The sequence below is a fragment of the Amblyomma maculatum genome, chromosome 5 (genome assembly GCF_055883805.1).
Source record: "Amblyomma maculatum isolate TAMU_Amacu chromosome 5, ASM5588380v1, whole genome shotgun sequence".
NCBI classification, from domain to species: Eukaryota; Metazoa; Arthropoda; class Arachnida; order Ixodida; family Ixodidae; genus Amblyomma; species Amblyomma maculatum.
The window spans coordinates 32,228,326-32,242,061 of record NC_139348.1 but is presented as its reverse complement, the minus strand read 5'-3'; the positions used below and the strand labels follow the sequence as shown (position 1 = coordinate 32,242,061).

General features: G+C 47.2%; 1 protein-coding gene across 1 annotated transcript in view; it reads right to left on the bottom strand.

Annotated features, from left to right (window-relative positions):
* Positions 1–13,736, bottom strand: part of LOC146187967 (retinol dehydrogenase 14-like) — a 138,672-nt gene that overhangs the window by 18,272 nt on the left and 106,664 nt on the right. The window contains exons 3-5 of the mRNA XM_084604965.1: positions 13,332–13,424; positions 12,654–12,833; positions 10,659–10,768 (exon numbers count right to left, since the gene is read on the bottom strand). Coding sequence (XP_084461091.1) covers positions 10,659–10,768; positions 12,654–12,833; positions 13,332–13,424 — 383 coding nt within the window. The remainder of the gene's footprint in view (positions 1–10,658; positions 10,769–12,653; positions 12,834–13,331; positions 13,425–13,736) is intronic.

The window sequence follows — 13,736 nt, the reverse complement described above, 5'->3', positions numbered from 1 at the left end:
CCTACCATCCACAAACTAATGGCTTGACAGAACGTCTGAACAAAACTCTCGCCGACATGATGTCCATGTACGTGGATGTTGAACATCGGTCTTGGGATGACGTCCTCCCGTACGTCACGTTCGCGTACAACACGGCGCAGCAGGAAACAACGCAAATGACGCCTTTCTCCTTATTGTATGGCCGTGAAGTTTCGACAATGCTCGAAGCCATGTTGCCCCACGACGGCCGTGACCTCGAAGTTGGCGCCGAGGAGTTCACTCAACGCGCAGAACAAGCGCGACAGCTGGCGAGGGCACGCATCCGGAACCAGCAAGGTCGAGACGCCCAGCGGTACGATCACCGCCATCGTGTAGTGACTTTCGAACCGGGCGACAGAGTGTGGCTCTGGACTCCGATTCGACGTCGGGGACTATCCGAAAAACTTCTGAAACAGTACTTTGGCCCATACAAAGTGCTCCGTCAGCTGAGCGACGTGACTTACGAAGTGCTTCCGGACGGCTTTTCTTCTACTCGTCGTCAGCAGAAATCCGAGGTTGCTCATGTCGTGCGCATGAAACCGTACTTTTCGCGAGAAAATTAGTGCACCGCCTACCGCATGTTTCTTGCTTAATTTTTTTTTCTTCCTGCTTTTGAATTCATCAAACTCGCATTTATTTTTTTTTTAGAGAGGGGGGTAATGTAGCGTGTGCAACAGCAGCCGCTAGGCGGCAGCTCATCGAGTCTCGTGCGCGGACTGGAAGAAGTGGTCTCGTGGCGTTCGAGAAGAAGCTGAAGTCGGCTGCTGTCTCTCAGTGTTCTCTCTGGACCTACTCTTCTGTGCCTTCTAGGTCAACCCCCCCTATTAAAACCAACCTTCTGGTTACGGGCCTAAACGGCTACGTGACAATATAATTACGTCAATGCAATGGCGATGGCTCAACCTACACAACCCAATTACGCACCTTGGCGTCCCCCCCGACCAGTCTGCTATTACTGTGGTATTACAGGCCATATATCCCGCTTCTGTCGTCGCCGCCTTCAGAACGAGCGCCGTGGTTACGACACCTTCGAATGCGACATGCCTTCAACCTCATATTATCAACGCCGGTCTATTCCAAGCCTACCTCGACGATCCTCCCCACCTCCAGTATCTTCCTCTGAGCCTCGTGGGAACCATGTATCCCGACGCCGGTCCACATCCTTATACCGCCGCTCAGTTTCCCCTCTCCGCCCTGCAACCGTTCTCCCTGTCCGCCATCCGGAAAACTAAGTGTTGCAGTTTCCGGAGGTCAAACTGCACTCTGCGAACTTACTAAAAGTCCTCCTAATCGCCCGTATAACGTGATTGCTGTTATCGCTGAAGGTTTACCGGTTGAAGCTTTGTTTGATACAGGGGCTGAATTTATGTTATCCACGCTGATTTGTGCTACCGTTTGCGAAGCGTGACAACCCCATATGATGGGCCTGAACTCCGTAGAGCCAATGACGTCCCTTTGCGCCCTTCAGCGAAGTGCACCGTACGAGTTGTTATCGACGGCATCCGCCATATGTGCAGTTTGCTGTGCTCTCACCTTGTGCGCATCTCATGATTTTCGGATGGGATTTTTTGTCAACCGCTTCAGCGTTAATTTCTTGTGGTGACCGTGTTATCCATGTAACAGACAGCGATTTTTCAGCTGACTTTTCTGAACGACGTCATCCCCTCGTTGCCGCCGCTGATACTGTTTTGCCTCCTCAGTGCGAAAAACTGCTTACTGTTGTTTCTGACCACACCACTGACGGAGACGTACTCATTGCACCATCATATAGTCATCTTCCACGCGGCATCGCCTTCCCGTCAAGTCTTGTCCGGTTCCACAACGGCTCAGCGACAGTAGTGGCCACTAACACTTCACGTGAATCCCTCGTGCTCCTAAAAGGAATTTCTCTGAATTGTATGGTGGATGTTCAACCTTTTTCCCTGATGGTGCTCACCGCCCCTCCGCCTCAGCAACGTGTTTTGTCAGACGTCTCTCTTTCTGTTCTCGCAAAGACTATTAATCATAAACTCCCGCCGAACCAACGCCAAGACCTGCTGACATTGCTTCGACACCACCAAGCCATTTTTGATGCCACTTCCACACCTCTGGGACGGACTAGTGTTGCGCACCATCGCATCATTACTGAAGGTAACTCTATCATTCGCCGACGGCCTTATCGGGTTTCCCTCTCTGAACGAAAAGTAATTGAAGAAAATGTAAATGACATCCTCCATCGCAATATAATTCGTCCTTCAACAAGCCCATGGTCCTCCCCAGTAGTGCTAGTTAAAAAAAAAGGACGGCTCGGTACGCTTTTGTGTTGATTACCGCGCACTCAATAAAATTACCCGCAAAGATGTATATCCGATGCCGCGAATTGATGACGCCCTTGACTCCCTCCAAGGCTCCGAATATTTCTCGACCTTGGACCTTCGCTCAGGTTATTGGCAAATACCTATGCACGAGGACGACAAAGAAAAAACCGCTTTCGCAACACCCGATGGCCTTTACGAATTTAATGTTATGCCTTTCGGACTTTGTAACGCACCAGCGACATTTGAAAGAATGATCGACACTGTACTTCGTGGCCTGAAATGGAGAACCTGTTTGTGTTACTTGGACGACATTGTTATCTTTTCGGCAACCTTTAATGACCATCTCACGCGCCTGAATGAAGTCCTCACCTGTCTCGCTTCGGCAGGCCTTCAGCTCAACACCAAGAAGTGCCACTTTGCACAGAAGGAAATTAGAATATTGGGACATCTGGTCAGCCATGACGGCATTCGCCCACGCAGTTTCCTCGGCCTCGCGTCCTATTTCCGGCGTTTTATAAGGCATTTTGCAACTATTGCTCCACCACTTCATGAGCTACTAAAAGCACGCAGCCCTTTCGTGTGGACTAAGCAGAGTGATATCTCCTCCCGACCATCATCAGATCATCGTCTTCTGCTTCTCTACCTGCCGAACACGAACTTAACATCACTCGCGATGTGATTCTGGGCATGGACTTTCTGAACGAACATCGAGCGATCATCGACCTCTGATCCAAACTCATCAAGCTCTTGATCGACAAAGCCATACCTGCTACGAGGCTTTCTACGCATCACGTCGCTCTCAACGTCCTCGACGGAGAATTGACCGTACTACCCCGATCAAGCATCATCGTCCCTGTGGTTACAACAGAACTCGAAATCACGGAAGGGGTTGTCGAAGGAAACACTCAGTTGTCACTGGACAGAGGACTTGGCATCGCAAGAGGCATCATCCGTTTCCATCATGGACAAGCTGATGTGGTCGTCACGAACTTCACCGACGAATACCGGCACCTGAACAAGGGCGTGACGATTGCTTTCCTTGACGAGTTTGCGGAAACCCAAGAAGTCTTCGCCCTCCCCAGCCAACTTGAAGACGATGCACCCAACCGAGCCAAGCAGCCCAATTTCGACTTTAATCCAGCGCTCCCCCGAGACAGAAAAGACCGGATTCACACTCTTCTTGAAAACTACAGCGAGTGCTTTTCTTCAGCGTCGAAGATGCAGCAAACTTCGTTGGCAAGGCATCGCATCATCCGGGACGAAAACACTCGACCGATACGTCAAAGCCCCTACCGTGTATCGCCACGAGAACGCTAGGCTATACGCGATCAAGTTGAGGAAATGCTGCATGATGACGTGGTCCAGTCATTCAATAGCCCCTGGGCGGCACCAGTCGTTTGGTGAAGAAGAAAGACGGCACACTTCGCTTCTGCGGCGATTACCGCCGCTTGAATAGAATAACTAAGAAGAATGTCTACCCCCTTCCCCGCATCGACGACACAGTAGATCGGCTCTGCAATGCAAGGTACTGGATCGATGGACCTGAAGAGCGGATATTGGCAAATTGAGGTCGACGAAAGAGATCGCGAAAAGACAGCAATCATCACACCGGACGGCCTTTTCGAGTTCAAGGTGATGACATTTGACCTCTGCTCCGCACCAGCGACGTTTAAACGAGTTATGGACACAGTCCTGGCAGGCTTGAAGTGGCAGATTTGCCTGGTATACTCTGATGATGTCATTGCCTTCTCGTCAAATTTGAAGACCACCTGAAACGGCCGCAGACAGTGTTGGAAGCCATCAAATCATCGGGACTAACTTTAAAGCCAGAGAAATGCAACTTCGCCTACGAGGAACTGCGGTTCCTAGGTCACATCGTTAGCAAGGATGGCGTTCGGTCAGACCCGGAGAAAACAGCTGCAATCGCACAATTTCCACCGCCTGCTGACAAGAAAGCCGTGCGCAGGTTCCTTGGGCTGTGCGCTGATTATCGACGATTTGTCAGAAATGTTTTGCGGATCGCCGAACCGTTGACGCAGCTTACAAAGGTTGACGTACCTTTTAAACGGGAAGCGCCGTAAGGAGCAGCCTTCGACGAACTTAAGCGCCTCCTGCAGTCCCCTCCTGTCCTTGGCCACTTTGTTGAAAGCGCGGACACCGAAATTCATACCGACGCAAGCAGTTTGCGCCTAGGAGCCGTTCTGGTTTAGAAGAGTGCCGGACTGGAGAAAGTAATTGCCTGCGCTAGCAGGTCCCTCACTAAAGCCGAAGTCAATTACTCGACGACCGAGAAGGAGTGCCTCGCGATCATCTGGGCCATTTCTAAGTTGCGTCCATACTTATATGGTCAACCATTCAAGGTGGTAAGCGACCACCACGCGCTCTGCTCGCTGGCTAATTTAAAAACCGCTCCGGCCGCATTGCCCGATGGAGCCTAAGACTTCGGGAATTCGACGCTACAGTAGTCTATAAGTTGGGCCGCAAGAATTTAGACGCACATGATAGAAAATAGCGCGAAAAAGTACACGAAAGACAGAAGGAAGACACGGAAAAGCGCTAACTCGCAACTGCAGGTTTTTTTGCTGACGCACGCAATAAATACAGGTCACTTGAAAAAAAAAAATAACAGAAAAAACACAAGGAAAAGGAAAAAGAGAAACAGCCTCCTAATTGGGAAGCTAGGTCATAACATAGGCAGTAACACACAGTAACACGTGCCACTCATTGCTGAAGTGAAAAAACAAAAAAGGAAGATACACCTAAGTATAGGTAAGTAAAGTCAATGTAAAGTAGAAGCTAAGAAATCAAATTCGCAATCTACCAAGTTAACCGACGGCTCGCTGACACAAATTTTGACATTTTTAATATGATAAGCCTGCATAATTGCACGAACCAGCTTGTCACGATGTCTAAAAAGAACGGTGGTCATAGAAAAAGCGGTCTGCACTTTTTTTTCCCCTTATGGTCCTCTTTAATGCTACAAGCGCGGCAATGCTCCGGAAGATTCCCAGACTGTTCTTTTAAGGAGTTGAGGTGTTTCCCTAGCCTAACCTTGAGACACCGCCCCGTTTGTCCTATATAAACGCCTCCGCAAGACAAAGGCAGCTTATACACACGCCGATCTCACACGGTACAAACGGCGAGCGGTGCTTAACGGAGTAACCACGCCTCTTTTTCTTGTTGCTGCCAGATGCCTGCAGATTTCGAATATGTGAGCACAAACTGTTAAATTTTTTCGGTCCAGAAAAAACCACGGAAACGCCGTAGCGGCTTCCCACCTTCGTTAGTCCATATGCCATTCTATGGACATACGGCACGACGCCAACCTTTTGACGCTCCCCATAACAAGTTTCGACTTATGGCCCGCCTTAATCCATTGCACCAGTTTTCCACAAGTCATCTTAACATGTATGGGATAGCCAGATTCCTTCAGCCTGTTGACCTGTGCAAAGACGCTCTTTTTTAAGGAATGAATAGAGGATTTAGTGATGGCTGCTTTGAGACAAGACGTCGCGACACCATTCTTAATAATTATTGAATGTCTAGAGGCAAAATTAAGAAGTGCTTTGGCAGATCGGGGGCTGTAAGCCCAACAAGCGTGATCCCGTCGCACGGACAAGGATAAGTCTAGGAACCGTAGTGCCAAATATTTAGGCTGCACAACGGTAAAATTCAAGCCGGAGCTGCAATCTATAAAAACCTTCAAAGTGTCAGGAATGCTATGATTTAGATCAGACTGAACAGCAAACACTAGGTAGTCACCCACATACCTGCAAATAGTATAAACCAATCCAAGTGAATTACGAAGAATGTTCCTGTCCACCTGCGCGAGTAAAATATTGCTTAGTACGTGGGCAATGCACGAACCAATACAAACACCAGTGCGTTGAATGTAGCAGCTTCCTTCCCAACCGACAACTGTAGAAGATAGATAGGACAGAATTTTCATGAATGAGTCTACAGACACACCGCAACTGTTCACAAAGGCATGTTCATCATTATCATTCATGATACATCCCTTAAAACGTTTCATTAACTCATCATGAGGCATAGAATAATACAAATCTTCGACATCTATGCTAAAAACACCACACTGCCCTGGGTTCTTGGTCCTCAAAAGGTCAACCAGCGCTTCCGAATTTGGGATGGCGAATCGATCCAGCTCGTTCATTGATGTCAGATGCTTCTGCAGGTAAAGAGCGACCGAGTGTTGCCAAGTTTGACGCTCAGAAACAATGGAACGCACAGGTATGCCGGTTTAGGGAGACTTAGCTGTGAAAAACACCAACTGCCCAGCGTCTGCCTTCTTCACGGAGTTCACCAGCTTTTCCAAGTTGTGGCTTTGGAGCAAGGAAACAGCGTATTCTTGAACTCTCTTGCTCTTGAACACGATCCTTTTAAAGTTTTTCTCGATGGCATCGGCAGCCTTTTCCCCAAAAGTGCTATCTGGCATCACCACAAAACAACCCACCTTGTCAGCGCATACTACTCTCAGATCATTCGAGACAAGGAAATCGACGAGAGGACTGCTGCTCTTTACCTTTCTTTGCCTGCCTTTCGTCTTATCGAGGACGCCGACGCATTCTTCCACGCACCTGGGAGCGCTAACCCCCCACTGCGTGGGGAATTAGCGCTTGTCCGTGTCGTCCTTCCGTCCTTCGTGTACTTTGTCGCGCTATTTTCTATCAAGAACGTTAACCAACTCGTCCAAATTTCGGCGTTACTTAACATTTAGACGCAGACTGCTTATACCGCGCTCCCGTCGACGTTCCTCCGAAGGACGATGACGACGATGCCTTTCTATGGCCAGTAAGCGCCAGCAGCTTTGCACAACAACAGCGATAAAATGCTCAGCTGAAAGACCTAGCAGACTCCTTGGAAGGGAAAACCGCTTCTCCTCCAGCTGTGTTTAGGCGTTAGTTGTCGTCGTTCGCCTTAAGCAATGACGTCAGCGTAAAGAAGAGCTTCGCTCCCAACAACACAGCGCAGCTTCTTGTCGTGCCTAAAAGTCTCAGGCAGGAAATTCTTCGTGCGTTGCACGACGAGCCAACAGCAGGGCGCCTCGGTTTTGCGCGCACGTTGCATCGAATCCAGGAGAAGTACTCCTGGCCGCGACTGCCTGCCGAAGTTGCCCATTGCGTGAAAATGCGCCGTGAGCGCCGGCGACTCAAGACACCGCCAATCAGACCAGGTGGGCTACTGAACCTGATACCACCCCCAACCTTGCCCTTTCAACAAATTGGGATGGATCTTCTCGGCCCCTTTCCATCTTTATCTGCGGGTAACAAGTGGATCATTGTGGCCATCGATTACCTTACCCGATACGCCGAAGCAAAGCACTGCCCAATGGTACTGCGGTAGAAGTCGCAAAGTTTTTTGTCGAAGAAATTCTCTTGCGACACAGCGCACCAGAAGTCCTCATCACAGACAGGGGAACGGCATTTACGGCAGAGCTGACGCAAGCCAGCCTAGAATACTGTCATACAAGTCATCGACGAACTACTGTGTACCATCGCCAGACAAATGGACTATTGGACAAAAATATTGTGGCTATGATTGAAATGTACGTCGATGCCGACCACAAGACATGGGACGCTATTCTATCCTATATAATCTTCGCTTATAATACCGCCTTCCAGGAGACAACCAGGTCGACCTCGTTCAGCCTTGTGTATGGCAGGGAGCCCAGGACGACGCTTGACGCAATGCTGCCACACATAACAGATGAGGTTAACCTGAAAGTCGCCGCCTACCTTCAACGTGCAGAGGAAACCCGAAGACTCGCCAGAATGCACATTAAGGATCAGCAACGAACCGACGCCCGACGTTACAACTTACGACGACGCGATGCTGAGTACAAGCCAGGAGATCAAGTCTGGGTTAGGACGCCGATTCGCCGCCGCGGACTTAGCGAAAAGCTTTTACATAGATACTTCGGCCAGTACAAGGTGCTTCGCCGACTAGGACAACTCAACTACGAGGCCGTTCCCGACGGCGCGGCAGCATCGCAGCGGCGCCGAGTGCATCCAGAAAGTGTGCATATTGTACGCCTTAAGCCATATTATGCGCGCTAAAGGCTATTCATGTTAGCTTTGCAATGTTTATGTTAATTCATGTCTGTTTATTTTGAAATATCGAGGCGATGTTTTTTTAAAGGGGGGGGGGGGGGGAGAGTAATGCCGCGAACTGTTTAAATCTTTATTTGTTCCTGTTCGACAGGCGCTTTCATGCGGCTTTATCATTGTTATTCTGGCGCGCTTATCAATTCTGTATTCCGTGTTTACCCATGCGCGTTGTCGTGATACCACGCGTTATCATTTTTTTTTTGTCGCGAACGATGCGCCGAGATCTGTCTCGACGATTCCGATCACTCGCGTATGTTTCTACAACGTTCCAGGTTGTGCTACTAGCAGTTTGCGACGTTATCTAGGTTGTTTTGAGCAGCCTTTAAATTGAGCGTTGACGAGTGCGATAAGCATTCTTTGTTCGACGATCGACAAGCACGTTTGTTGCTATCCCCACCGCTGAGTTGCTTAGTTCTTTTGCGGGCACAAGTCAGCCCAATAAAGAGTTTCTTCAGTGCAATCACCGACTCTTCATTTGTGTCATCGACCTTGTCACCACCACATGACAAAATTAAAGGGGGGCAGTCCCCTTTAGGAGTATCTAAAGACATTAAGAATATTTCACCCCAAAGTTTAGGCGCACATTGTGTTAGCGTTATTTTTTCTTGTCGGGACATAAGCGCATTGGTAGAAAATGCGCAATGAGGTTGTGTACCGTGAAATAAAAAGCCTTGAAGATGCCTGGCTGGGTTTCCCAAGACTCCACAAATATATTTTGTATTAAATCATCGTTACATTTCCAAATTCCAATAGATCTTGTACTTTGATTATCAGTTGCTTTCGCTTTCAAAACTGAGAATTGCCTTTCATAGCAACCGCTTCTACTTTCGTTGCAATGTCCATGGACATCGTTCGTTTCACATGTCAAGGTTTCAACTAAGAGATAGAATTTGTGATAATTTGTTTTCAAAAATAGACATGGCTTAGCTCTGCTATGTCTGGATATACGTAGCGAAAAGCAGTGACTACCTCAGGATCAGAAGAAATAATTTCTCCAGTCTTTGGCGCCGTTCATCTGCAGCTAAACTCTCCTTGGCTTCCATGTCGAGCGCGTCTAAGTTCACCGGCGTTCTATAATTCGTTTACAGGAAAGGAAAGGCGCAGCATCTGTCATTCGCGGAAGGCAAGAAGCGCCGCCCGGCGGCGTTGGAGCGCACTCGTTCCCGCTTGTTCCTCATAGCTGATTGCAGATGGGTGACGTCACATCCTTGAGGTCACCGTAATTAAGGGACCTAATAATTTTAGTCTTTGGTACTTTCCAAATGCGCGCCAATCGCAGTATCAGTCACGCGCGGAATTCCGGTATCATCCTCAAGGCACACAAGTGGAATTATGAGCAGCGCTTCGCGAACCGCGGCGTAAAGCGCTCAACTGGGGATCAAATGGATGGATTCGATTCCCGGATGGATATTATCTTTTTTTTAATGAAAACGAGTCGCACACCCCTTAAGCGTTGATAGGCAACGCCGGCAGAGCTTGGTGAGGTGGCTGCGCATTTGTCCTTGACTGTGACGTCATGGCATGCACGAAGCTTGACTCTGACCCTCGTAGTGAACCTTTCCGCTTCACACACCTGTGCCTCTCCTAGTGACGTCACTCGGCGAGTTTGCGCATGCGCAGCTGCGGCTTAAAGTGATCACACACACGCCAGAGCCGGTGTTGACTAGCCTAGTAAAGCTTTTCGCTTCAAAATATTTGTGCGCTCTACTTCTGCTATCGAAGAGTGCACGTCACATCATGTGCTCTGTGTTGCGTCGCAGAAGTGGAAATCACATTTCCTTCTCGTGTGTTTTATTTCGTCTGCTATGGACTTGATGTTATACCTATCTGCAAAGTAGAAACTGCTGCCTTAGTAATAAGAAAACAGAAGTATAAAAAGTCATGCCTACCATTCCAGTTACAACTGAATTAGACTGCACTTGACATTGACCTGCTCTTTATATTTTTCTTGGCTAGGAAAGTACTTTTATTTCTTTGTTATTATTTGCATCTCAAATCATAGTAAATCTACTCGACTCTCTGAGCTAGTTTGTACTTGGAAAAACACAAAGTCAAACCCCTGCACAGTCATATCTCTTTTTATTTAGTTTATTTGATTGGGTAAATTTTACTTGGCCACTCCACTAAAGCCGCTGGGCGGTGCGAATATGAAAACAAAACAACGTTAATAGCTGATGTCTCTGAATTAGTTAGTAGTTACAATAATTTGGATCCTTACCTTCCCGTATATGCGTACGCCGAAGGCAACCAGTCTTGTGAAAAGGTCGGCGTGACGTTCGGACAAATTTGACTTCACTACTCCTGGATGACAGCAGTTCGCGGTTACACCTGGACAAATGAGAGGGCAGAAAAGGAAATAAGAACAAGCATGACTTGACCATTACAGGTGCAGGTTGTGTCCTGCGCATGAGCAGAAGTCTCCAGTTCTTTTATAAATGGAAAGAATGTTTATTTTAGGCAATTTACAAATCACACAAAAGACAGACCATTCTTTACTTTTCCACATAATCGCCGTTGCGGTCTATGCATTATTTCAGACGCTGAGGCAGGTTTTGTATGCCCATGTCATACCAGCTCGCCGTTGAGGAAGCGTTTGACTGCTTCTTTCTTCGTCGTGATTTTCAGTGCAACCAGCAGCGAACTCCCTACACCACGTGTGGAAGTTTTGAACATCCATGTACGACTCTCCGTACACTTCTATCAATTGGCGATGAATTGTGAGTGGTTGAACGCCTTTTGCGTTCAAAAAACGAATTACTGCGCGAACGTCGCACTTGGCGGTAGCAACAAACGGAAGCTCCATTTCAAATGGCTGCCGTGCCAAGAATGACAGTCCCTTTCGCGCTGAGCCATGGCTTGTTTAGAAGACGGAGAACAATGAACACAGCAGTATGGCGAGCAGCCACGCAAATAGTTTTCCCTGCGACCGCATCCCTTTGCAGACAATTACTCTTGGGATTACCCTTGTACATAGCTTCCCTAAAATGTGCAGTCGAGATGGAGTGCAGACATACTTCTCAATCTAGTCTTAATACAACAAAAAGTATATTTATGAACGGCTTGCTCTGAACTTTATTTTATGGGATGGGAAAAACAACACAACGAGGATCGTTGCTCAAATACAGAGATGCAATTAACTTGCCCGAGATGACGTAATGCTCCCTGCCTGGCGTCACAGTTTTCGATAGCAGGTGTCACGGTGATTACAAAGTATTACTCAGCATATATTACTATTTTGGCAAGTTTGTACCTTAAAGTTTTCAAAGGCTGTACAAAAATATGGTGGAGGTGTGGTAAAGACAAACGGGCTCTGGGGCTCTGTTGCACCTGGTCAGTTAAAGAGAAGAGAAAACGAATAAGTACACCGTCGGTCCCACTTGTTTACAGGGCTCGAGCGTTGCTGCAAGAAATAAGTAAAGAGAAATTGAAAAACAGCCACTTTGCCTTTGAATAACATGCTGGCTGATAACTTACGCAACAAGACTCAGCTGGCCTAGGATAACTTTCGTGTGAATGTAAGTCGCTTCTGTATGCCTCAGCGCACCGACAAATAAGTCATACCTAAGTCATATATTTTTAACTCACCCGCGCAGCACAATGCGATTGAATTCTTTTCGTAATTTCGACATATTTTCCGTCAGCAAACTATGAGTACAGGAAATTATACGTCTATTGCAAGAGGCTGCAATGATCACAGTGCATCAGGGTTGAAGAAAGAGTAAATGAAGACCTAGCACAATTTAATAGGAAGGACCTTAATCACCCTAGAGAGGGTCCGTACGTAAGCGCAAGATAACAAATAGTAGTTGAGGGCAGCGGAGTCGATACGAGGATAACGGAAGTGTAGCACGGACGCTTGATTTCAGGCGGGCGGATGACACTATGAAATTTGTGGGAATAAGGTGGCTGCACCTGCCACACGACACAATGAATTGTAGGGTACGGGCGAGGGCTTTGTTCGAGAGTTGCCGTAATGCGACTGATGAGTTTGATAACTAATAATAGTACAAATTTCAACAAGAATCGCAGTGACCTAGCTACTTATCTGTATTAATTCATTAAATATATCATAATAGGGAACCGTTTCATAGGCTTGTAAATAGAGCGGATGTGACCGAACAGATAATAAAATTATAAGTAAAAAATGTGGTGCACATTAAGGAAATTGTCGGTATCTGTCTGAAAGAACCTACGTTCGAAGTGATGAACTTACCGCTGTCGACGAGTGTTCCGGCCAGTTCCTTTGTAAACAACATATTAAACAACTTTGTGTTTTCGTATACTTGATGCCGATTATAGCGCATGAAATTGATGTCGCCGTCAAATTTGCCAAGCCAGTGTACGAAGGAGCCCACGTTGACGATGCGGCTTGGCGCACTCCTCTTGAGAAGCTCTGGGAAGATGGGGGGGGGGTGTTATTGATTGAGAATTCAGAAACCTTACTGAAAGCTGAATCTCGAAACACCTGTCTTCAAGCCAAGACCAGTGCAGTCACCACACATGCCTAACCAATATATACGCGAGTCTATGCAGCAGTTCTTTTTTAAGTTCATGGCGCCGCATGGTGAGCGCTAGTAGGAAATAGGAGCGTTAGTGATGTAGAAAGTTTCCCCACATCGCTCTTAATAACCTATAGCTGCTTGCACCTGCCTTAACTTTGACGATTAAGGTCTTTCGATTTCAAAACAGCAACATTAATAACACGTTTTTCTAGCCCACACCTTAACCAGCTCTCTGTATATAAACTCAGAGCTCGTCAAATTAGTCAGGCGTGTTGTTATTGCACATTATGCTGGACAATTTCATCACACGCGCTCTTTACATAGCTTCACTGTGAAACGTAGAATGATGTAAATGTTTAAAAGATGTTTTGCATTTCAGCAGAACTCACCGATGAGAAGGTTCGTCAGTAGAAAGTGGCCTAAATAGTTTGATTGAAGGGTGACCTCGTATCCATCTTCTGTCGTCGTTCTTTTGAGAGGAGCTGAAAAAAAAAATGCGTAACCAGTACCTGTCAAGCGTTGATTTGAGAAATATATGCATTGCAAACCAGTTTTTCTAACGTTATACGCGAAAACACGTCGTAGGGTTAGTGGAGGTCTTAATGCAAATCTTGGGGCTGATTATGGCTATTGAACCTGTGCCGCACCATTTGGTTTCTTTAAGTCAAGTTTGAGCTGTCTTTACAAGAGGCGAGAAACATCACTCTCTAAATGCTAAAACATTGAGAATTCGAAATCAGATCAAATTCTACGCATGAGTTTTCTGTGGCCTAGGGCTGCAAATATGCGTTCGA